Source organism: Harpegnathos saltator, unplaced genomic scaffold (assembly GCF_003227715.2).
Source record: "Harpegnathos saltator strain DR-91 unplaced genomic scaffold, Hsal_v8.6 scaffold61, whole genome shotgun sequence".
Taxonomy (NCBI): Eukaryota; Metazoa; Arthropoda; class Insecta; order Hymenoptera; family Formicidae; genus Harpegnathos; species Harpegnathos saltator.
Window position 1 is genome coordinate 1194157 of NW_020230438.1, and position 24824 is coordinate 1218980.

The following is a 24824-nucleotide window of genomic DNA, read 5'->3' on the forward strand; positions in this document are numbered from 1 at the left end:
GTCTCGTTAGAGCACGCGTTACGCTTCCTCTCCCTCTCTCTGCCTCCTGTAGCGGCGGGAAACAACGTCAGGTATCGCAATAAATATAATGTAGCAGAAGGTGACACAAGAATGCTGCGTTAGAACCTGGCCCTGATGTAAACGGCCGAGGCGTCGTGTTCACCGTATCCGAGACGCTTGGCATGCTTGTACACCTCGTTGGCTGCAGCGGCCAACGGCAATGGCTGCTCCAGTTGGTCGCTCATACCCAAGGACAATCTCAGATCCTTCTGCATGTGCTGCAACGGCAATTGAGTGGGGAAGCCACCCTCGATGATAGCTGCAAAGTAAAATAGATTGGGCGTGACGTTAGCCGTTACTCTTTGAATACATTCTGCTACCCATTACATGATCTCTGTGATGGAATTATCTTTCTCTCTCTCTCTCTCTCTCTCTCTCAAGGACATTATTGAACTTGTTAAAATAATCATTATTAGAATTACCTTTCTTGTCATTATCACTCTATATCGTCACTATGAAGTTGATTCGCGCTTCACTCGGACCAATCGAGAGTTTTAATACAAACGAGATCGACGGATCTCAATGTATGTACCTTTGCCTTTGTCAAGAATCGCCGGGCACGCTAGAGACGTCAACTCCAGAACCTCCAAGACATCCTTCTGCTGAAGCCCGGCACGATCTGCTAGTGCCATACTTTCCGCCAGGCCGGCTAGAGTCACACCAGCCATAAGTTGGAGCACAAGGTTCATCTTGGAAGCATTGCCAACTTCGCCAAGATAAAAGCTATTCTTGCCCATAGCCTCGAAACAAGACTGGCACTCGTCGAATAGTGACCGGTCACCAGCAGCAAGGATCACAAGGGTTCCTTCTTGAGCTTGCGTTTTGCTACCTTGCACCTGCGCCTCCAGGTAACGTCCCCCTTTGCCGTTAATTGCCTCGGCGATGTCCTGAGACGTCTCCGCATCTATGCCCGTCATCTCGACGTAGCACTTTTCGGATGTTATTTCCGTCAGTACGCCGCAATTGCCGAAAACCATCTGGCGAAAACGGTTTCAGTTAGCGTCGAGGCAGAGCTGCGGCGCGTGAAGATCACGCCGGCGGACGACGAGAGTTATCTCTCGTCGAGGAACTTTACCGGAATCTTTGGTAACTTACATCTTTGGCAGCTTGAGGGTCGGCCACGCAGGAGAAAGTGATATCAGCCGCTAGCACAACGTCGGATGGTGTCAAACCTTGCTCTGCGCCTGCCTTTACGAAATCTGTGCACTGTAACGGAAAACACGATATATGCAAATTAACTTTACCCAGGCTCGTCCATTTTCATGCTTATAATTATAACTTATGCTTATAATCGAATTAACAATCGTGCGTTTAATTGATCGGATAGAGCCGTATTGCCTTTGTGCGAGGCTTTTCTCGATCACATATATGTCGCGTTCCAAATCCAAATTCTAGTCTGCGAAATAGGTATCGCGCGCGCGCACGCGCGAAACGAGCGTAATTTTATTATATTTATTCGTAATTCGTTTAATTCTTAATAACGACACGCTGTGTGTGTGTGTGTGTGTGTGTGTGTGTGTGTGTGTGTGTGCGAGCGCGATAAAACGACCCTCGCGTGTTTAATCGCGCGGATAAAAACATCAGAAGCATCGGAAATTCAAGTCGACGAAATTATCGGAATTCATTCGTAGTCACACGCACAGAAATTCTCTCTGCGAATTTCGCACGAAAATCAATACTGTGGCGTCATCTGTCGCGGGAGCGCGCAGTTACAAGAACATTCGAGCGCCGCCGACAGATGTCGCCACCGCGAGAAGCCGAGCGCCATCGCGTCAGCAACCGTCGTCGTTTCCGATGTAACGTACGGAGCGTTCTCGCCGCGCAACGGCCACATCAGCAAACGACGCCATTGCCAACGAGAAAGCTTCCCTGTATCTTCGCGTAGATCACGAATATCCGATTACGGATTCGCACACGAGGCTCTCGTTTCCCGGGTGAATTCCGGGACGAGATCCGAAGGAAGCGATCAAGCGAGCGAGGCATGTCCGGGAATAATTCTGGAAATACCGAAATGCTTGCGCTCTCTCTCTCTCTCTCTCTCTCTCTCTCTGCCTCACTCTTTGTCGGCACAAAAATGGCGGACGGCCGTTAAGACGGTACGTTTTGCTTCCACGTTGGCAACAGCGAGTCTTCCAGCGCGTTTTTCCGTTGGTGACGAAATGTCAGGGAGCGGCTGAGCGTCGTTTCTACGTAAGTGACTTCCGAGACTGAGATTTTTTATCGGGCACGAGGTCAACGAGTCGACGACGATACACGCGCAATTTGTTGTATCATTACGTCGTCGTCGACCGAGTGATTTCGTCACGTGGCCGGGCATCACATATCGCGCCACGGTGCATTCCCCCCCCCCCTTTCTTTTGTTCGTTTTCTCTTCCATCGCTGACAGATCGATGGAGAATAGCGCGCGGTCGGCTCTCCTATTTCCGTCGGGATGTGAAATCCGTCCGATCTCTCACAGCGGCCACACGCACGGCTCCTCTGGCACGTTTATTCCGGAGTCAACGATCGACGACGCCATGCGTCGCGCGCCGTGTGTGTGCGTGCCGTTTGGAGAGCACATTAAATCGCGTTTGGCATGCTCGTGCTTCCCCTCACGTTCCGTACCGTATTGTTGTGGCTTGGCTTTACGAGAAACCAGTATTCGACTTCGAGTTATCTCGAAATGTACCGCATATCGCGGCCTTATCGCACGTCCTATCGAATACATATATATATATATATATGTATCTCGCCGAGTCGTATATATATATATATATATATATATACACCGAGCAACACTGTAGATTACATATCTCACATATGGGTATACACTTTGAATTTGATGAATCTTATATAATTTTATAACGCGAGAGAGACAGAGAGAAAGAGAGAGAGAGAGAGAGAGAGGGGGGGAGGGAGGGAGGAGGAAACACGTGTATCATCTTTCTACAAACGCTTATCTCATCCGGTGTATTATTCCCGAGAGGGAGAAGAAGAAAGAAAATGTGTGTGTGTGTGTGTGTGTGTGTACGTCCTTTCGCAGTTTCGACGAGTCGCGATCGAAAAGGCAAATGGGTCACACACAAATACGCGAGCGAGCTCGACTCCCTCTGTAGTTAATCTCTGAATAAATAATCGATGGATTAGATTAAATTTGGCAGTCTCATGACAGCGCCAATATACGGACAGACAGACGGCGAAAGTCGTAAATTCCGTTCGCCTCGATGTTCATTCTTTGCGTGTAACGACGAGCGGCGACACGAGCCGCGAGGAGCTTTCTCGCTTTCTTTCACGTTCCCTCGACTTTTTGCGAAAAGCAGCGCCCCGTCGCGTCGCGGCCTACTTGGAGAACATTCGACCCGAGAACGCTCAATATTCGCGTTTCGCCGTGCGCGCGATGTGCTCTTCACCGGCCATTTTCACGGCGGCGTGGCGGGCGCGAGGGAGTTGCGAGAGATTGTGATCCTCGCAACACACATCGCGCGCGCGACGTTCCGACACGATCGTTGCGACTCGAGTCAAGCAATCCTGAACAACATCCGTCAGCTCCCTGGGAATGATTCACGCTGACGTCGGCCATTTCGCGATTACGAACGCGATTCTATTCTGATGAAAGTTTACAAGCAGTGCGTAACGCGCGAGAGGTGTGGTGTTGTAAAACTTCTCGCGCGGGTATTTCCGAGTCTGCCGGCGACTTCGGCGACCTTCGTCGTCGTCGTCGTCGTCATCGTCGCGCAATCGCGCCGAGGACGGCAGAAGCTCTGAATGAGCGGCAGGAATCGCGCGCTAAGAGCGATTAATGGTGAAAGAACCGTCGAGACTCTCTTCTCTCTTTCCGCGCGATGTATCACGGCGCGAACGTAAATCGAGCAATCGAGTGTTCTCTTCCTTCAATTGCCACCCACCCATCCGCCCACCTACACCCACAATAATACCCACAACACACACAGGCGCGCGCGCGTGTACGCTGAATGTATACAGGTCGTCTCAAAAGCAAAGACTTGCGAGCGACGGAGCGATGTCGTGTCCCGCCGAGAGAGTGACATTGAAATCGCAGACTATTTCGCGCAAGTTCACATTGTGCGCGTATCGCCAACTGCGTACGAACGTTGAAATCCGATCAGAATGGGACTGCGAGGCTGCGCACTTACTAAATTAAGTTTAATTATTAGCATCTTGGCCGCGGGAGCGACTCGCGGCGACGAAACGGTGTCTATCGATCGCTTGGCAGCCGGCGGCGCCGGCGACGATGTTTATCACATGACTTTTCGGAAGCACCTCGGACGAACGAACATTTTCGAGCGGTTCAGCGAAACAAACGCAGATCCATCCAGCGCGGCGAGAACGGGGTCGTTTATAATTACAAAAGGCGTCCGAGTGTGTAATCGCTGTGAACCCTCGCTATTTCGAGCGTCTTCGCGGAAAGAGAGAGCCAATTGTCGATTTCACACGCTGTGTCACGCTTCCTTACTTTCGTCGGCAAGTCGATCGGACGATGGGAAGACACAACCGCCGCTTGACCGGAAATTGCAAAATTCTCTTCCTCGAGAAAAACACTGCGCGGCCCGCTCCTTCCCCGCAAGCATTTTAACGCGTCAAAGGATATATCGTCAAGATCGAGAGGCGATCGAAATCAAAGGCATCCCCCCGAACTAAAGCAAAAATGTAACCGAAAAAAGTATTCTATTTGTAAAGTGATCTTTTTTCATAGTCTCATACTCTAAGCGAAGCCTTTTACAAGGAAAAGATTCCCGGTTTCGATAAAGCGATTAAAGCGAACCATTCACCTGAAATTGATTAGATATTATTCTGTTTTTTTCCTCTTGCTTCAAGAGGATTTTCTCTCTTACGTCACTTTACTTTCCTCTTATACGTATGTAGCGGAATATGTTGATTTGAATGTACGCTTATTTTGTTCAGTCATGCTCTGTCTCCAGACATGAAATTCGCTTGTCCTGAAATTACTTTTTCTTTTTGGAGTGTTACATCAGATCATGTAAGAGAGCAATTTCTACGGCAAATAGGGAAAGATAAAACATCGCGGAGAGCAATATATACACTACTAAAAAAAATTATGGCATCAAGAAATTTGCGCTGAAAATTGCTCAACTTTGAACAATGATTACTCAGTGACAAATGGTTGTAAGACGATGATTTTTTTTTTCTTAATTAAAGATTGAAGTCTCAACTTTAACATGCTTTCGGTTGATCTTAGATCCAATTCATTCCTACAGCGTGCGATCTCATAATTCAATGGCATGTTTTTGATTAAAAAATTTCCAACTTTGACGAAACGCACAAGCTTGGGTAATTTCTTTTCGAAATTTTCATTCGCGGGGAATGAAAGTTTGATTCCTCCCCTTTCATTTAAAAAAATTCAAATCATTATGATTTTTTTCGCGATTTTACAGCATCTTAAAGAAACCCGTACATTTTCGTTATTGAAAGTAGGATTTGTAGGAAATCACTGCCAACTTTGGCATTACCTAGTGGGATACCGAATTTTTGCATTAAGTGTAAAACAACGTAGTTCATGGTAGTGTTTTATGATAAAGAAACACGCATCCATTGTCTCAGACTCAACGAGCACTAATTATTGCGCTTATGAGCGAAGGCTTCTCGCAAAGGTACGAGGCGACTCGGTATTAACCAATCCGCGGTTTCGCGAATTTAGTTACATTTCCGGGAAACGGGTAATTTACAACCACGAGAGGGACAGGGAAGCTAACAGATGACAACTCCACGAGAAGATCCCTCGGAGTCGGCAGTGTGCCAATGTCAAAGATTATTGAATATTGATATTATAACTACGTAAATCCTACTTCCAGTAACGAAAATGTAAGGGTTTCTTTAAAACGCTGCAAAATCGCGAAAAAAAATTGCAGACTTGAATTTTTTTTTTTTTTAATTAAAGGGGAAGAATCAAACTTTCATTTCCCGCGAGTAGAATGTTCGAAAAAAAGAAAAATTACCCAAGCCCGTGCGTTTTGTCAAAGTTTGCAAATTTTTAAATCAGAAACATGCCGTCGGATTATGGGATCGCACGCTGTAGAAATGAATCGGATCTAAAATCAACCGAAAGCATGTTAAAGTTGGTACGTCAACCTTTAATTTAAAAAGAAAATCATCGTCTTACGACCACTTGTCGCTGAGTAATCATTGTTCAAAGTTGAGCAATATTCAACGCACATTTTCCTCGTGCCATAATTTTTTTTCAGTAGCATAGAAAAGATCGCACAAACCCCTCCGTTCGACTCTCGCCGATATTTGCTGCGTAACCAGTCATAATCCCGCGATGCGTGTCGGCAGTTTCGAAGAGAAGATCGCGCGTGTGCGAAAGAGAGCGCGGTTACGCAAGGAACAGCGCGTCGAGCCGCGCGATATTTTTTCGCGGAGCTCGACGGCGCGGCGAATTTCGTCGCGCAGCAGAAAACTACGGCGTGTCGTCGGACGACTTTGCGAGACTTCGCGAGCAAACACAAATAAAGCCCGGCTGACGACGGAGGCGAGGAGAGGCGACACGCTCGGCGCAAGTACCGGCAATGCTGCGTGTACCACTCGACGACCTTGAACCAACTCGCACGGCTTCCACGATGGAAGGAATCCAACGGTTTCCAGCAGGACAAACGCCGCTGCGCTGTGCGAACGACGACGATGTGCACACACGCGCGCGCATTCGCGTTTCGCGCGGCGATAAAGTTCCGACGATTCGTCGACTCTGTCTCGTTGTTATTTTAGAAACTTTTCTTTTCCTCGAGGAGAAGGAGGCGAAACTCTCCTCTCGTCTCGCTCGTCGACGTATCGCGTGTGTCGTCTGAAAAGACTGCAAGTACTCTCGAGCACAGGTCCTCAAATCGCACGACACGGATATTTTCAAGCGGGTACACGCGTGTGACAATGCCTCCTCTCTCTCTCTCTCTCTCTGTGTGTCGCCTTTTTCATGACTCATGTAACGGAATACTTGAGGCGTTTAATTGAGTCATCCTATCGCGCGAGCCTGCGATGCGCTTGAAAGATTAAGCGCATTTGCAAAATTTAGCGTATCGCCGGCGGAAGCCGTGAGTTAGACAAAATAACGAGGGTGCGCGCGAGCGCCTTTGCACGTGGAACGTGCAACGAGTCTTTGGAGTCGGATATCGAAATGTCGCGCGTTGGACAAATTACAACAGCGATATTTCCTGTCGATTCCGACCGAGTGCGACGCAGCTCGCGTGATAAAAAAATTACAACCAACGCGATATTTCCCAACAATCCCGGCCGAGCGCGACGCATGGCTTTATATAAAAACAGAGTGTACTCGCTGTGTCGCACCACGCGCGCCGGTCTGATCTACGTAACACGTGGGTGGACAACCGCACATGCTTAACGTTGAGAGTGACAGTTTAGCGTCCGCTTTAATGGTCCACCGGCGGACAATACTATTTGCCATCCTCGCGTCGCGCCCATTATGTGCACTTGCAACGCCTCTGCAACCGTCTGCTTCTGATAAACTAAGGGCTGGTTGTGTGTAACAATGTGTGTGTGTGTGTGTGTGTGTGTGTGTGTGTGTGTGCGCGCGTGCGATGAGAATGCTCTTAGATTAAAATTAAAAGATAAGCGAGTTCTCTTTCTCCCTCCCTCTCTCTCTCTCTTTGGAGATCATATGGAGGGAATCGGCAGGAAACTATTCTGGACGCATCGATAGGTCCTTTCTCTCCCGCGGGTCAAGAAAGAGTTGCGATCGGAGTGCTGTTATTCGCCGTGGTATCGTGGGACACCCGCGTATATCGCTGATGAAAGCGGAACACCCACGATTGCAAAGACCGTGAGATCGAAGCTGATGTCGTGCATATCGCGATCGGATGTTTCAGGCGAAGTGTACCGCGGCCGTGGTAAAATAAAATCCCGAGACAGTATCGATTTAATCGCCAACACTGTCGGTTTCTTCAACGCGTCGACGAAAATCTTGGCGAACACAAAAAGAGCAGACGCTTCGACGAGTGAAGCGACAGTTTTGCGCGCACGTGGAGCAAAAACGCCGACATCAGTCAGCTGGCTGACTGCCCGTCCAAATTAGATTTATATCCGCACATCTATATAAATATCGAGCCGGCGATAATCCAATTATCTCGTCCGAAGTATGAAACAGCTTTTATCCTGCTTGACGACGAAAGAGCCGTGCGAATTGAGCGCACGCACGCGCGATCACGTGCGGTCGCGCATTTAATTAAACACCGCTCCATTGCGCGGCCATTTGCGAAATTACGCGAAAGCCGACAGTGAGCGATGTGTTCGTTACGCTCATATCGGAGATGCGTATCTCCTCGGCTCATTGTCCGGCGTTACAGAAGGCGCGACTCACACGGAATTTCTCTCTCCTATACGCCGCCATATGGACGCCCGGCGGGATCGTCCGGCGATTAATTTGACCCAGCTGCTGATACGGCTTCGGCGGAAATGCGCGATCACCCAGAAAAAAGTAATTTCAGAACAAGCGGAATCATCTAACTTTTTTTTTTTTTTTTTTAATATTTTAATCGCTTTATATATAGAAAGAGGAATCTGTTTTCTGTGAAAAGAAACTTCGCTTAGAATATGAGACTATAGGGAAAATCACTTTACAAATAGAATACTTTTCTTTGGGTGATAGAAAACAGTAGGAGAATAAAGAGATGGATGGGTATGTTAAGCAGCGGGCTAATTAACGAGTCGCCCGCATAAGCTCGGGACGAACAGCCGTTCGAGACAAAAACTAGAAGACAGCGGGGTATCGAGCGAGCGAGGAAATCGACGGTCGTCGTCCGCTCGACTGCTACCTGAATTTTCGTGGACATGAAAACGTTCAGACAGTAGCCGTGAAAAGCGTGCAGGTCTCTCAAGAGCGTGAAATGTCACGGAAAGAAGGGCGAAGAGCGGAGAAAAATGTCTATATCGCGTGTGTGTGTGTGTGTGTGTGTGTGTGTGTGTGTGTGTGTACGTGTGCGTGTCGGAAATAAACGTAACTGTCGTTACGACGATACGATCTCGTACTTTTATCAGGCTAATCAGGCGAAACGAATGTCGCATTGTTGTTGCGACAAAAGAGCCGCCGTGGTTTCGTGGCCTCGGCGAACGGCAATTGTTACGTGGCGATTTTCCGCCGCTCGATGGATTTGAGGAATCCTCATAACGACGAGTTTTATGTGTTGTATCCCTTCGTTCTCGGGGACTGCGCAAGGAAATGGGTCGTGGCAAGGAATTTATAGGGCGGAGGAGGTCGGCTTCAGTCGAGGTCGACTTTTATCTATAGGCTCTCGTCTCTTTGTCGTCGTCGTGAGACGAGCGAAACGCGATCAATCGCATTAGCGTGAAAGTATGTAATTCGAGGCTTTCCTGTTTTCACCTTTCCATGATGGAATCCTTCCACGTGCACCCTACTACTTCATCATCGACCTTAGCTGGGAGAGCTAAGTAAGCGCCCGGCAAATCTCAAGTAAACAACGTGACACTTTTGGTCGAGTTGAGTCTCGATGTTGGAGCACGTGCGTGTTTTCTGTTTCCAGGTTAGCGCGAATTACGAGGAAATATCGTCGACGGTACGTTCGAGATAAGCGAAAGAATATCTTTGAGAAATCATCTTGCGCCGACACGACATAGATATGAAATCGTCGTATGTGACATGTTGTGATTTATGTATTATGCGTCGTCTGAAACTGGCATTTGAGAGGATTAAATACAGTGATTAAAAAGAGAGAAAGAAATTCGATATATCACAACGCGTTCAATTGAGAGATAAAAAAATTCTTCACTTTTTTAGGACACGAATAAATTCACTTATACGATAATGTTTTATCGTAGATAGGAACGTGACTCGATATGTAAGCGTGATGGCGGTAATTATTATCAATCTTTTCTTTCAATATATCGATATCTCTCCTTCGATATTTACATGCCGACATACCAATATCTAACCAAACAGAGTCCGTTCCTCGAGCTAACTTCGAATTCCGGCATAACGCGACGACGGTTACGTCCATTCAAGTAACACCCGGGTGCAATGGCCGAAGTCGGTGTCTACGGCCCTGGTCCCCCGCGCGCTCGCGTTCATATACCTAAGTAAGCGAAGTATATTTATAGTTGCGAGTACAATAGCTACAGACTTGCTCGCAGTCTGTCTAAACCTTCCCTGGATACCCATTACGGTCACATTAACCATTCGCACGTCTTCGTCATTTGCATTCAATCCACATTATCATTTAGACAGAAAGAAACCTTCCCAAACCTGTCAATCTCGGGCAACGGAAAATCGAGGACTAACGAGGCCGACGATGAAGAAAACACAGAGAGAGAGAGAGACACGAAAAGGGCAAAAAGAAAAGAACAAGAAACAAAGTCGGCAAAAGGAGTAGCGTAACTAAAAGGAACAGGAAAGTAGCGAAAGAAAAAAAGGACTACACACACACAGAGCGCAAGGATAGAGAGAGAGAGAGAAAGAGAGGTTGGCGATAAGGACTCAAAGGAAGCGGTCGCCAGGCGGTGCGCCGCGCTTTTGGCCGATCGGCGCGTTTAAATAAAGAGAAGCGACGGTAGTAGCTGTGCCGTGCGACGTTGCCGGCTCGACCGACTATTGATCCGCGCCGACGACTCGCGCTACGGTCGGGGGTCAGGCGCCTGCGAAGCGACAACGCCGCGCTGCTTCCAGCTGATCGGGAGCTCCGGTCGGCACGGCTCGGTTCGAGCCGAGTCCCACAGGCCTCGGGGCCGCCGCTTTCGTACCTCTCGCTCCATGCACGAGGATCGCGAGTCCTCGTCGCACTCGAGCGCGTAGGAACGCGATACAGCCTACACAAGTTGCGAGAGCGCGCGCCGTTGCTGTTGCTTCGGCTTGCTTGGGAAGCGAGCGAGCGGAGGATTTCTTTTCCTTGGCCGCCGGCTGCGCGAGCGCCGTTCGTCTTTCCTCCTCCCCCCCGCCGCTTTGTCCGAGATAGGACGTGAAAGACGACGGAGCGGACGCCACTTTCGGCGGAGCGTTGAGAGCGTTACGTAACGGAATATTATATTTTCTCGCGGGCGGAGCGTAGGAGAGACGCGCGAGGTTAAAGACTCGGCGGCGGCTCGCGGCTGAAATTAATGCCAACGGCTTTGCGTCTCCTCGACAGACCGCGATTGGACGGGACGGTCGTGCGGTAATTGCGCGTTCGCGCAATAATTTCTTGAGGAAGCAGAAAAAGGCGCGTCACCGTCGTCTCAAGTGCAATGTGGAGATACCTCGTAGCCGCAGGCATCACGTGCGCCTCGGCTTCCGCCGGAAGCCGCTTGTCGTATCGCGGGGCAACGAGGTTTTTACGAGGCGCTTCGAAAGCAATCGATTTTCGCGGCTGCATCCTCCTAACCACCGAGGGGATTCCCGTCTGACTTGCACTTATCGACGTCGTTACGTAATGTCCGCGGGAATTGATCTCGTAGCCATTCTTCGGGAAACGTGCTTTTTCAATGCCCGATGAATTACACGGAGCGCGCCAAAAGCGGCACGTAATCTCGTAATCGCGAAGAAATCGTCTCGTCAACCGATCCATATCGTTGCGTTCCCACTTGAGGATCTGACATTGTGAAGGCTGCGTGTGAGACAATTCAACAAATAAGTTCCAGCCTTTGTCCGAGAGCTCCTCACGATTAAAATTATTTGTCGACGCCGCTCGAAATTCAATCGGTTATTTTTCCTCGTAATAAATTCTCTCTCTCTCTCTCTCTCTCTCTCTCTCTTTTTTTATCGTGAGACGAGGAGCCATCCGAAAAATTTATTGATAAAAAAGAATTCAGCTCCACGCGGCGCTTTTCTCGCCGGCCAGTCCTCTCTTTTCAAGCGCATTTGTCATCTATGCAATTTCCGTGTTCGACGGAATTCCCGTTTTCCGCGTGTAGGAAAAAAGACAAAGGCATGCTGGCGAGATCAATACGAAACTCGTAAAAGCATTCGTTCGCACAACGTTACAGGGTTACCTGCCGTTACTAAATGGCGCACCAACTACACCACACACAAGAGGAAACCTTGACGCATCGCGGGAGAGAGAGAGAGAGACAGAGAGAAATCAGGGCGAAAAACCAGATGACCCTACCCTTCAGAATCGCCTCCCTCTGACCATGACCGACGACGACAACGACGACGTCGACAATGGCGACGACGTGTGCAAGGACGTACAAGTTTTCACGTACAAGTGGCCTTCCCGTAACCTACAAAACTTTGCCAATCGGTACCAGTTCTGACCTTATCATTAGGTAACTAGTACGCAATCGCGTTCTTTCGCGCTGACCAACTTGCAGTCTCACGTTTGCCAATCTTCCGATCCTTTTCAGGTTGCGGTTTCTTATCCCGCGAAACAAAGTGAGAGACTTCACAATAACAGACAATTTTCGTTCAACTCGTCGTTCGATATTTCCTCGACGGAACGATAATAATGTAAGTTCGTGTTGAAACAGCTAAGGAGAGTTTTTAAATCTCTTGAAAATGCGATTTTTACCACTAATATGGCGGCAGCAGGCACACCCGGCCTGAGAATGAACTGTTGATGCTTTGTTTATTATTGTACAATGTTGCTGCCTATCGTTTGGCAGCGTCGATGGAAACGCGTCGTCTCGGAGACGTCTGCTGCTGAACTCGTGCGAGTTCACCTTTCGCCGACATTTTCTGCTTGCCATTTAAATTCGTTCATGTGACGCATACGATCGCAGCTTTATATACCGCAGCGTGGTCGAAATTGCACGTCGTTGCCGTCGTCTTCGTTGTCGCCACCGGCAACGACGACGACGACGACGACGACGGTCGACGTCCAAGGCTGTATCGGCGAATAAACACGCGTGACAGTTTAGACAAGTGAGTAGCAGGTGCGCAGTCGGATATCTTCACGGCGAAATCCTTTCCTACCCTTATCTTCGGTTGTTTACGAAGCGGACACACAACGATGAACACAGCCGAGAAAAGACAACACAGCCGAATTCGGAAAGCTCGAGACAACAGCTTGGAAAGCTGTTTGTTGCCACAAGACACTGTGCGTAAACTGTTATTCATCGGGTGAGAGAGTCTCTCCGGGGAGGTAATTTCTCGAAATATAATTTCTACGAAGCAGCGGAAAGAGAGAACAAGAACGTTTTGCGTGAAAACAATCTGGAAATCGTGCGAGACAATAATCCCCGCACAGACATCTCAGAAATATCGCCAAAGTTTGCGTGACCGTTGGAGACCCGACGGCAGAATCGTCGCGGAATACCTATCGCTTTCCGAATATTTCTGCCGGATTTATAAAGAAGCCGGGGGAGGGGGGAGCTATATCGAGCTCTCTCGACCGTACTCTCTCGACAAACATAGAAAACTCTCTCGAAAATAGTCGCGGCTAATTTTACGAAAGATATCGAACGAAAGAGAGACAGCGCCGGCACTCGTAATAATCCGCGACGCAAAATCGTGCGTTACGTTTGAACAGACGGGGCAGGTCTTTACGAGCGACCAGGTCGGAGGAAGCTAATTAATTCACTTCCACAAACGTCGCGTTAATCTAGGAGAGCGACACCTGCATATTTCATGAAGACCATTACACGCACACGGGACACTTTGTCTCGAAGATGACACACAGGGTCACACTGCGAAGATCGATGATCCCATGAAGCGCGGGGCCGCTACGCGTCGACGAAACATTTGGTTCTCGACATCGATCGCGGTCTCGGCGGTTCCGAGTTCCGCGAGTTGCCGCGCGATGAAAGCTGCAGGAAAAAAAAAAAAAAGAAGGAAAAGAAAATAATCCGCAATGCAAATTAGCCGACGTCGTGACCGGTTTGTCGAATCTTGGATTGCGGCTCGAAGTCGATCCCGCATCTGAAAAATGCGAAACATGCGGGGCATTCCCTGCTGCTCTACGGAGTATTTACGCGCGAACGCAAGCACGAATTGTCGCTCGTCGTCGCGACGAGAGAATTCGCTCGTGAAAAGGAAAGAGAGAGAGAGAGAAAGAGAGAGAGAGAGAACAAAAGACAGAAATCAATGGCAGATCTCGACCAAGACTAATACCTTCCGGGAATGGCTCGGGCTTATCGCCCGCTATCTCATAGATATTTCTCTTCAGACGCAAGCAAACGAAAAAATACAGCGTGATGCGAGATGCGGTGTTCTCCGACACGTACAAAACAGTTGGAACGCACACACGGAAAATCTTGTCGTGCGATAAAAACATGGTGTACAGTAGAGATTAAAATTGCCAGGTGTCGCGATAATTGGAAGAAATCTCGCAATACTACCACCACCACCCGTCACTCTATATCAACGAAAGCGCAAATTTTATTCATCGAATAAAGAATTACCGAATCACCTTGCAGAAGCGGGACGTTAAAATACGGAAAACGCAAAGTCGTTGCCGAGTCGTCGATCATTCGTGACAGAAACGTGACTCTCTGCCAAAACTGGAAGCTAATCCGGCACCGTCGAACCGTGCTGTTTCGCCGAAAAGTCACAGCGACGACGAATCTTCCTCCCTCTTTCTTTCTTTCTCTCTCGACAGAGGCTCCCCGTGGAACGCGCGACTTGCGTAAGAACGATCGATCCTCCAATAATGCGCGCTCTCGCGAATTCTATGCCCGACACAAATAGTTTTATCGGATTATTGACCTTCGTTGTACACACTGACGGAGTAGGTGAATCTATTAACGGTGAATAGCCGCGATTGTTCGCGAGGCGTGCCTGACACGAAAGATAAGCCAGCCGCGCGCGCGCGCGCACGGATCAAACCGGTCGTCGTCGGCACTTTTATTGACAAATCGTTGGCCTCCTGATTCGCGCAATAAGCAACGTTACGGCCAGCCAGCCAGCGAGCGAGCAAGTCACCGCCGCGCGATGCATTCGTCATTGATTCGGCCGCGAAATTGTTTTCCTCGTGCGACGCCGCGCGCTGCAATTGCGCGCAATTAACCGGCCGCTGACGACGAGAGTTTCGAGGCGCGCCGCGCCGCGAGCGAGCGTTCGCAAATAAGTGCCGCGCCGCGCCGCGTTACGTAATTGCGCTCCACTATCGCGGAATTATCATCGTCTTCGCTAATCGCGAAAGCACGCGTCGGCCTCCTCGGCGAGAATAAGAAGGCGCAGCCATGATCAATTTCGACTCGAGAAGAAGCCCGTCCCCCGCTCGGGCCGGAATTCTTTTTAATCCGACGTTTCGTTTCTTTTCCACTTTTCGAGCGTGCGTGATAAACACGAGACGCTTATCTACACCGCGATGACGCCACGAGGTATGCATGCGCCCGTGGCATCGGGAAAAAGATCTCCGCTATCTCGAACCGAAGGCACCAACAAGGAGAGTTCGACGCAGTATCGCTGCAGGAACCCCGATGGCTTACAGAGCGCGAGCCTGAACTCTCTCGAAGCTTGGAAAACAACCGGCGGACGAGGTTCCCGATTTGCCTGCAAATGATGGCTCGTGTGTTCGCTCGCTCGGAGGAACAAAGTTGGGTCACGGATCGATATTGCACGGTGGGGCACTTAAGGGACCATCCGCGTAACCCGGCTTGTTCGAGCGCCGCGCGATCAGCTCGAGGAGAGAGATCGTCGCGACGAAGCCGCGCTCAAAGTGCCGATGCACAGGATGCTTCACGAGTCGGGCGTGACCTTTCGGAGACGGGGGATCCTTGGTCGAGAGACGTCGCGAGTCGTGGAATTCATCTCCGTAACGTTTCACACGCGCGCGCAAAAAGTAAAATCGCCGAGGAAAAAGCGAGCGCGTGTGCGGCAGCATTGTAAACGCATTGTAAAGCCGCGCGACGTCGCGCGGGCAAAAGTGAAAACACTTCGAGGGCGTTCTTCACACGCGTGTCATATCGTTGTTGATGCGATCGACGACGCCAGTTGTAGCGATAAGACGCGCATAATCGCGCTTGTCGCAGTTCGCCGACGACAACGCCGCCGTCTTCTAATCTAACGCGCGCGCGAGCGTTTGTTTGACTTTCTTTTAGCGTGGATTAAAAAGTTTACGAGATAGCGAAGTGTGTATTTGGGTTCTGAGGAGATGTCGTCGCGCATACGCCGTTGCGAATAACAAGTCGTTGCAAGTCTGTCTCTTCTCGTCGCGGCGTGTGAAGCTTCTCGTAATTATCGCTCGATAATTACGACTTGCGTTAAACCGTTAGGCGTGATGAATTTCGCGCGCACAGCGCGATCACAAGCCTGACTGAGGCGGAGAGAGAGAGAGAGAGAGAGAGAGAAAAAGAGGGGGAGGCAGAGATAATCGCGATTTCTAAGGAGATTCGCGCGACAGTTGGTAACGGGGCATTGCGGCGAAATAGATTTGATTAAACGCGAGCAAAGCGTGGGAGCACATCCTCTGGCCCGGATGCTCGTGAAATTCTACCGTCTGCGCGACCGGTTCCATTAGCGTGAATCAAAGTTTAAGGCCCCTTTCTACTGCAGGCTCTCGAGGCCGAACGGCGCCGTGCGTGTCGGCTCTCTCGGTGGCTGAGTAAATTTTCTTTATCCGCCTCAGCATCTGGACTTGCGAGCGGAACAGTCGTGCGATTCGCACGGCCCGCCACCTTTCGGCCGCAACAAATCGCCTCGCGAGGGTTATCGCGCCGCGGTGCAACCATTCATCGTTGCACAGAACGAGAATGTGTTCGTTGCTCAAGGGACTCTGAATTGCAGATTCGTCGAGATGCGATCGCGCGGACGCACGTCGGGGAGGGATTTCAGCTCGGCTGAAATCACACGCGCCGCCGCCTGATCACGCTTAGGGAGCGTATCTCGAAGGAGCGAGCGGGGTGTCTAAGGTAAGCGGTGTCGCGCTAATCGAAGCGCAGAGTAACCGCAAGATAAACGCAGCCCGATTCTCGGTCGCACCTACGTGACGACCTTCTCGTCGTCACGGCTGAGGGCCACTTAGCAGCTAATTCGGCACTGAACTTGCAACTATTTTAGACTCAATTTGCGAGAACCAGCGCGTTCTCTCTCTCTCTCTCTCTCTCTCTTAGCCAAGTTACACGAGGAGGATGTACGCCTCTCGACGAGCGGGAGATATTCGAAAAGAGCAATGATATCGCCGCGCCGCGGCGTGTCAAAATGGATCCACTCAGGTCGCCGCGCTGAGACACACGGGGGGCTGCACAGGGCGCGTTTTGCGGCCTCTCGGTGATTCGCAGAGCATCGAGTGGATGAACCGCGGCAAACCCAAGCTAGCTCTCATCAGAGACATTCGGTGCCGACCGTTGCCGAGGGGCTGCCTTTTACCGCACCGTGAACCCTCCCCGTCCCTCCTTTTGGTCGAGCCGCTCTTTCACAATGATCCGCTCCCCATCTCGCTCGTGTTCTCTCTCTCTCTCTCTCTTCCCCCCCTCTTCCCCGACTCCCCAGGCTCGTCGCTCCCTCTCGCTTGTGCGCCTTGCGTCGCTCTAGTTCCTCCCGTTCACCCTGCTCGTCGTCTCGAGCGGCTCGGCCGGCCTGTCGACTAGGTCTGCGTCGGCGCCGATGGCTGGGGGACTCGGCGGCGTTGCCGCTTCGGACGAAGCGGCGGTCGCCACGAGGAGAGAGTCCGCGGCAGAGTCGTCCGGATCTCCGGCACAGTCGCTTTTTGCTTTTGACGCGCAGCGGCCGACGCGGCCGGTCGCCGGAGCGCGATATGCACGAGCGTGTCATGTGACACGCGTGACAAGTGGTGCGCGCCGCGGCGTTGCTGCACGACGCGACACGGATAGGCGGCTTTCGGTGGAAATATAAAGGGGGGGAAGGAGAGAGAGAGAGAGAGAGAGAGAGAGAGAGAGAGAGAGAGAGAGAGAGAGAGAGAGAGAGAGAGAGAGAGAGAGAGAGAGAGAGAGAGAGAGAGAAGGAAAAGAGATAGATACACAGCAGAGACACAGAAAGAGCGAGACTGGGGAAGAGAGAAAGAGAGGAGAGAGGTGAAGGGTGCGCTGCGAAAGAAAATAAACGCGTGTTGCGTGCGTGTGTGAGAAAGCCATCGGTGCCGGCTTCACCGCGGCGGACTGGTATTCCCCCGCGATTTCGTACGGTGCTCCTCGTGTAGTACCGTAGGCGCAATTATGTTACCGGTGCGACGCGGCGACGGCACCGACGGACGACACGCCGATAGCACCACCATCATCATCAGCATCCTCGCACCTTCGCCCGCTACCCTCAACGTCAGCCACAATGTCAGCGGGAGGCTCGAGACGCGCTGCGTGAGGAGGCACCGTGGCGGTTTCCTCGCGAACGGTTAGAACCTTCTGTCCGACGGACCACTCCTCGCGTTGTGTGTTACCCGTCTCGCTTTTGCTCTCCGAAGCGAGATACTCGCTCGGGCTTGCCTGCGGGGAACAAGTTCGTGGCTCTCGGTAGGTAGGTAGTAGACGCGAGTAGAGAAGTGAAACCGTGGGAAAAGTCTCTTTCTCTCTTGGTTTGGCTTCTCTCGAACGGAAGTTGACGGGGACCCGGCCGCGAGAGCTGACACGGACAGGGGTGCGACGGCGTTTTCGAGAACACGTGCTCGCGTTTCAGTTTCGGTCGATCGTGCCAGATTATAGCAGCAAGCAGCAGCAGTGCGAAGTAAAAAGCGTGTAGAGTTCGAAAAGAGCGATCGAGCGACGCAGTCGAAGAAGAGAGAGAGAGAGAGAGTGTGCGGTTGTCCAAATCGAGCAAGTTCGCCATCCGCGAGGAGAAAAGTCCACCCCCGTGAGGACATGGGAGATCGCTGTCGTTGTATCCGTGCAAATCATCATATTACAGGTTTTAGGAATGCGGGAGCGGACGGTGGTGGCGAGAGGTTCGCGCTGGTGGTTGGTCTTTCTTCTGGTCGCGGTGGTGGTCGTGCGAGTCGCGGGTGCGCCTTCGGACACGCTGCCGTCGTCGTCATCGTCGTCGTCGTCGGCCACATCGTCGCGAGTACAATGTCCGGGTGGGTGCGAGTGTACAGACAGCAGCAGCAGCAGCAGCAGCAACAACAACAACGACGACGGCAGTCTGGTGTGCGCAGAACGCAGTTTCTTCGGCCTCGGTTTACCGAGGGACGCTACGAGCGTGTCACTGAGAAATGTCCGAGCGGCTGCGATCTCGGTGGCCGCGTTAGAGACGTCTGCGAAGCTGCGGAGCCTGCAGTGGACGTCGAGCGGCATCGAGAGGGTCGAGCCGGGTGTGTTCCGGATTACCGTGCATCTCGAGCGGCTCGATCTAGGTGATAATCAACTGGCCGAGCTACCGTCGGACGTCTTCCATCCGTTGCACCAACTCCAGTACCTGAACCTCACCGGGAACAGGCTGGTCGCGCTACCACGGCCCTTGTTTCACGGTTTGGACCGCCTTCAGGAGATCCGTCTGGCGGCGAATCGGCTCTCCGTACTGCCCTATCAGGCGTTCGCCCCCGCCAGGGAGCTCGCGCGGCTCGATCTCAGCGGTAACCTGTTGGTCTCACTGCCGGATCATAGTTTCCGGCTGAACGAACAGCTGCAGGAGCTACGACTGGCCGGCAATCGGCTGACGAAGCTACCGTCGCGACTGTTCTCCGGCTTGGCGCGGCTCAAGGCGCTCGACCTCGCCGCCAACGAGATCGACGCGCTGCCGCGCGGCCTCTTCAACGAGCTTACGGCCTTGGAGCACCTCGACCTCGAGGGTAATCCGATCACGCGTCTGTCGGACGTCGCGTTTCAAGGCCTGACCGGTCTACGATGGCTCAGTCTGAGTCGCCTGCCGATCGCGTCGCTACCCAAAGACCTGTGGCGACCCGTCAGCAGACTGAGGACTCTGCTGTTATCCGGGACCAAACTGGAGAACCTCCGGAATGAGAATCTAGCGGGTCTGAGCGAGCTGGAGACGCTGGAGATGAGAGACAGCCCTCTACGCGAGATCGGCCAGCTGACGTTGAACGAGACACCGTCCCTACGCCGGCTCGACTTGCGAAACAACGACCTGGCGTTCCTACCGGCGAACGTCGCGCATCTCTCGCTGCTGGGCGAGCTGCAGCTGCAGGGTAATCCGTGGGCATGCGACTGCCGCATGTTTTGGTTCGTCAAGTGGGCCGAGAGCAGGACGCATCTGCGCGCGGCTTTCCAAAGCGGACTCAAGTGCGGCCACGAGGTGGACGACGCCGAAGTGGACATTTTTCACACCCTCGGCTACCTCAACTGCAGTGCGCCCACCTTGGTCAGGGCCACCAGCACTCAGCAGTATCTGCTGCTGAGCTCGGTGTTGCTCGAGTGTGAATTCAACGGGAATCCCGCACCGTCGTTGACCTGGGTGACGCCGAACGGCTTGGTCTTCCACTGGATGCCGGATCCGGGCTTCCCCGACGCTTTCGTCGAGCACCCGCCGGTGCACAGTTGGCTGCCGAATCCCCCGCCGATCGACGGCCGTATACGCATCCTGGAGAACGGCTCGCTCTACATCACAATGTTGCTGCGGGAGGACGTGGGTCTGTACAAGTGTACGGCGGACAGTCCGATCGGCAACCACACCGCCTACGTGACGCTGCATATGGACCCAGTGACTTTGCACAACATCAAGATCCTCAGCATCGTCGTGGGTGCGATCAGCGCGACGGCGTTCCTCCTGCTGACGTTGTTCCTGCAGTTGCTGCGGTACGTCTTCTTCAGGTGAGTATTGTGGGGGAGTGGGGACGCGTAGTGTGCCAACTTGGCACGTCTCGAATCGACTCGTGTCGGTGTGCATGTATTGTCGACCAGTAACAGCCGTTAATAGTTTGCCGAGTGACAGTAACCGGACTCGTCAAGCGCGTCAACTTTGTGTGCCGAGCAAACTTGTCTGTCGGAAGGTCAGGCGCGCGCGATCGATCGACTCCACCGACTACTGACGATTCCACGCTTTCTTCCTTCCGCTCCTCTCTTCCGCGTCTTTCCTTTCTCTCTCATTCCCACTGCAATCACTAATGTTTCTATGAATTTCTCACAGGTGCGGATGCATCAAATGGTGCTTGTGCTGTAGACGCGTAGGGGTGACGCCGAGGGCGAAGCAGATCTACCAGATGCTCGACAACATCGAGCAGTACAAGAGCCAGCAGCTCGAGCGGCTGAGGGAGAACTACACGCAGCAGGTGCATAGAATCAAGGACAATTGCGCCCAGCAAGTGGAGTGGATCCGCGACAGCTACGAGGGTCAGATGAGGCACATACGGGACATACGGGACTACGGTACCAGTCATTTGACCGCGCTGAGAGACCAATATTACGATCAGGTAATATGTCTTCCGCGCAGAACTGCTAATCTCCTTGCTCGAGCGAGCCCGAGTCTTCGTTATCGGGAACGCGTTCGCGATGATCTACTTGGTATCGTTCCAACGCGCCAAATTGTTGCGTGCGCGAGGTAGAAAAGTACGGTTTCACGGTGCACGTGTATATCAGCGGCGGTTTGATCTCGATGATATCAGGGGAAAGCAAAGTCGGAGACGCGATAAAGTCGAACGGCCCGGATATCGTCGCGATGGGAGATTACGCGACGCCAATTATCCCGTGAACGTGACAGATACGCATCTAGACGCGTCTATTTTGTTTCGCTTCCTCGCAGGTGAAGAGGGTGCGTGACTACTCCACCAGCCAACTGAACTGGGTGCGCGAGAATTACGTCTTCCAACGCAACAAGATCCGCAAGTTCAGCGCTCACCAGGTGTTGCGGTTGCGTGAGAGTTACAAGTACCAGCAACAGACGCTGAACAAGGTGCTGGAGAATCTGCCGAATCTGTACTTCGACAACTGCCGGAGTGGTTCGTGCGGCAAGAGCGACTCCATGGTCTTTGATCCCACCAAGGACGATCTCAACGGGATGGACACTTACTTCAAGGCGAAGACGATCGACGACCTGGCGGCGGGCCCGAGTCAAGAAGACGTTAACAGCGAGTACTACACACCGACGGAGCTGTCCTCGACCAGCCCGCATGGTCAAAATGTGATAGAAGGTATTCACATAAACTACATCGAAGAAAGCTGCCCGCCGCCACCTCCAGCGCCCACGATTCTGCCCGCGTCGACGGTGCTGCAATGCATCAACGAGTACGGCGACAGCGCGTTGTCCTTGCGCAAGAACTACGAGAACATGTCGGTCTTCAAAGGCTCCGGCACGGAGATTCTGGCCAAGGAACCTCGACACATCTCGGAGGCCTTGGGACTTTTAGCACCTAGCAACAGTCTACCTGATCTTCCATGTGAGACCAAACTCTAGCCGACAACGAGGTCGAGGCGAAGTATCGAAAGAACGAGAGGCCAAGAATGGATTCCTGTTATCGTTTAGGTCTCAGTTTATAAGAAATAGAGAGAGAGAGAGAGAGAGAAAGAGAGAGAGAGAGAGAGAAAGAGAGAGAGACTGTTCTGAGATAATGGACAAGGTCAGGGGAACAAGAAAAGCTAGCATCACGCTAGCCTCCATGTCCGGTAATCGTGGGAATTGTGTCTTCGAGGTACCCAATGGAACAAGAGGAGGAGGAGGAGGAGGAGCAAGAAGAGAAAGAGACGGTACCAACTGAAGCTTCTTCCGATTTTCACGTACGACTCGACGTCGCTGGAGTACCCTACAGGATCATTCGAGAAGAACTCGTGTCAGTGCCAAGAAGAGGGTCGGGAGATCATTCTGCCAAGATCGATGACTCCATGTCGATCGCAGTGTGTGCATGTGTTAACTTTAGGAGAACAAAAAAAATTACGGACAGTTTCCAAGGGGTGGACTGGGGTCGGTCTATCCGACCGGTCGGCAACCTTGCAATCTGTCCGTCTCGCCGCAATGTGTGCTTCTTTGTCGGTGTCATCGTTTTTGGATGATCACTCGAAAAAAGATGGGATGAAAGTGGGAAATGGAAAAGAAATGAAACACGAAGAAGAAAGAGGGAGTAAGGACGAAGCGCGAGTTGCAATTCGCGCCTTCGTCAATTTGGCTGCAAAAACAAATTTCCTTTTACACATACGCGACACGGAGAAAGATAAGTAATTTCGCCTAGCTGTCAATTCCGCGACTCTCGTTAAAAAAAAAAAAAAAAAAAAAAAATAAGGAAGATTGCGACTTTCCGAGGAGAGAGTCGCAATTTCTTAATTCTCACTGTAAATAGGCGCGCGCGAAGTTTGATGTATCAGTGCCCGCGAGAAGGAAAAGGCAGATATACAGGTCGGATTCTCTTTCACGAAAGACTGAGGCAGCGGAATCGTTTCGCCCGATCGTTCGTTTTACAAGTTTGCACTCTTCTTCGTCTTGATTTCCTCCTCGCGAGTAAGCGAACGCGCTGACGAATCTCTTCGGCGAGAACATACACCTCGTGATTGCTGCCGTTCGCTTTTGCTCTCGAACTTTTTTTTATCGCTTGTGTTTAACGAAATGGATTCGCAAATTGTTCGACTATACAGAAGCGTATCTTTATCGAAGAAAGAGAGAAAACGAAAGAGAGAAGAAGAGGAAGACATACCGATATACCGAGAAGACGATATAACGAACGTACGTACTTAATTTTCTATCGTTGCACCAACATATCCAATCGTCCGCGCGCAGAGAAAAGAAAGTGACAAGAAAAAAGAAATTATATATATATATATATATATATATATACATACATATAATATATACATATATATATATATATTTCGGTTGTTAATATTTTCGAAACAACAAAGATATTGTATATGTACATTTCCGATCGCAATGAACCGCTCCAATACGTTTTGCAACAATGCGCTCCCCTTTGTTGAATAAATCCAGTGACGATACGTCGCCAAATACATCTGCACACATCTTAATTCCCATCCAGATTCCACCTCGCGCTGTATCAGACCCTCGGAGAGACAGAGAAGAGACAGAGAGAGAGGGAGAGAGAGAGAGAGAGAGAGATAAATAGAAAGGATACGTCAAAGACTCGATCGAGCCAGTTCGGCGGCGATCATCTCCTTTAGACACGTGCGCGTGCAAAGTGGAAGGAATTAGACCTAGCAACCGCGCCAACGAGCAACGAGAGCGAAGTGCACTGGACGATCCTCGCGCAGTTATATCGTCCGCCGACTCGAGAGAGAGAGAGAGAGAGAGAGAGAGATCAATTAACGCGGACTCTGATCGCTCGACGACCGGCGTGCTGCTATCCTCACGACGTCGCTCGGCCTCCGCGAGGATGGGAGCGCGAGTCGAGGGGTCAAGGGTGAGAAGAGGGCGGACACCGAATCTGTCGGATGCGGCGGCTGCCGTCGCGTTCGAACTCGGTTCTCGCTCGCGCTCTCCTCGGGATCGATCAATTGTCCGTCAGACGAGCAGACAAGCAGCTCTCGTGTCGTGCAGGAGGCCGAACGTGATTCACGGAAAGGGCAAATACCGCATGATACCGATCCAGTTGAACGACGTCAATCGTTCGGGAACGTCTGAGTCACAGCAGTCGCGGTGCTGTCGCATCGCGACCGGAACCGTGACGGGACGGGAAAAGGAGAGCGCGGCCGAAAGAGCGTCGCTGTTATTTTTGGATCGCATCGCAGCGCCGTTGTGCGCGGAGATAAAGTTTTATCGTGGCTGATTCCGTAAACGGAGGAGGAAGGAATCTCGCTGCGTAACGGGAATGTGAGAGACAAGAGAATTCATTGTAACCATGGGGGAAAAGCGTGCGGTCGATTGGCCGATCGGTCGGTCGGCTTCGTAGCTCCGTTATGGGAAACTGACAATAAATCGCGGTGGCGAAACGCGCGCGCTGCGTTCTTCGTGAAAAAGCTGCGCGGGCTGAAGCCGGAGAAAGTGGGATCGATAGCGGATCGTCGTCGGATTGAAATCCGACGAAACGCGCAGTCGGAGTGTTTCCTCGGCGGAAAGTGTCCGGATGTACAGGCTTTGATACTGCCGAGTAAGGCTC

General features: G+C 51.5%; 2 protein-coding genes across 6 annotated transcripts in view; one reads left to right on the forward strand and one right to left on the reverse strand.

The window, feature by feature from the left end:
• Positions 1–24824, reverse strand: part of Ndf (Nucleosome-destabilizing factor) — a 34582-nt gene that overhangs the window by 759 nt on the left and 8999 nt on the right. Inside the window, exons 8-10 of the mRNA XM_011140195.3 lie at positions 1156–1266; positions 593–1037; positions 1–319 (exon numbers count right to left, since the gene is read on the reverse strand). The exon at positions 1–319 is cut by the window's left edge and continues 759 nt beyond it. Of these exons, the coding sequence (XP_011138497.1) occupies positions 120–319; positions 593–1037; positions 1156–1266 (756 nt within the window). The 3' untranslated portion in view covers positions 1–119. The remainder of the gene's footprint in view (positions 320–592; positions 1038–1155; positions 1267–24824) is intronic.
• LOC105182625 (leucine-rich repeat and immunoglobulin-like domain-containing nogo receptor-interacting protein 3) lies at positions 2176–22996 on the forward strand. 5 transcript variants are annotated; one of them, XM_011140194.3, is made up of 4 exons: positions 2176–2250; positions 18743–20601; positions 20918–21200; positions 21530–22996. In XM_011140194.3, the coding sequence occupies exons 2-4, from the start codon at positions 18752–18754 to the stop codon at positions 22178–22180; spliced, it is 2784 nt and encodes a 927-aa protein (XP_011138496.1). In that variant the 5' UTR covers positions 2176–2250; positions 18743–18751; the 3' UTR covers positions 22181–22996. The 5 variants fall into 5 exon arrangements, with proteins under 5 accessions (XP_011138496.1, XP_011138494.1, XP_011138493.1 ...); XM_011140192.3 differs by lacking the exon at positions 2176–2250 and adding an exon at positions 16228–16797; XM_011140191.3 differs by lacking the exon at positions 2176–2250 and adding an exon at positions 17045–18355.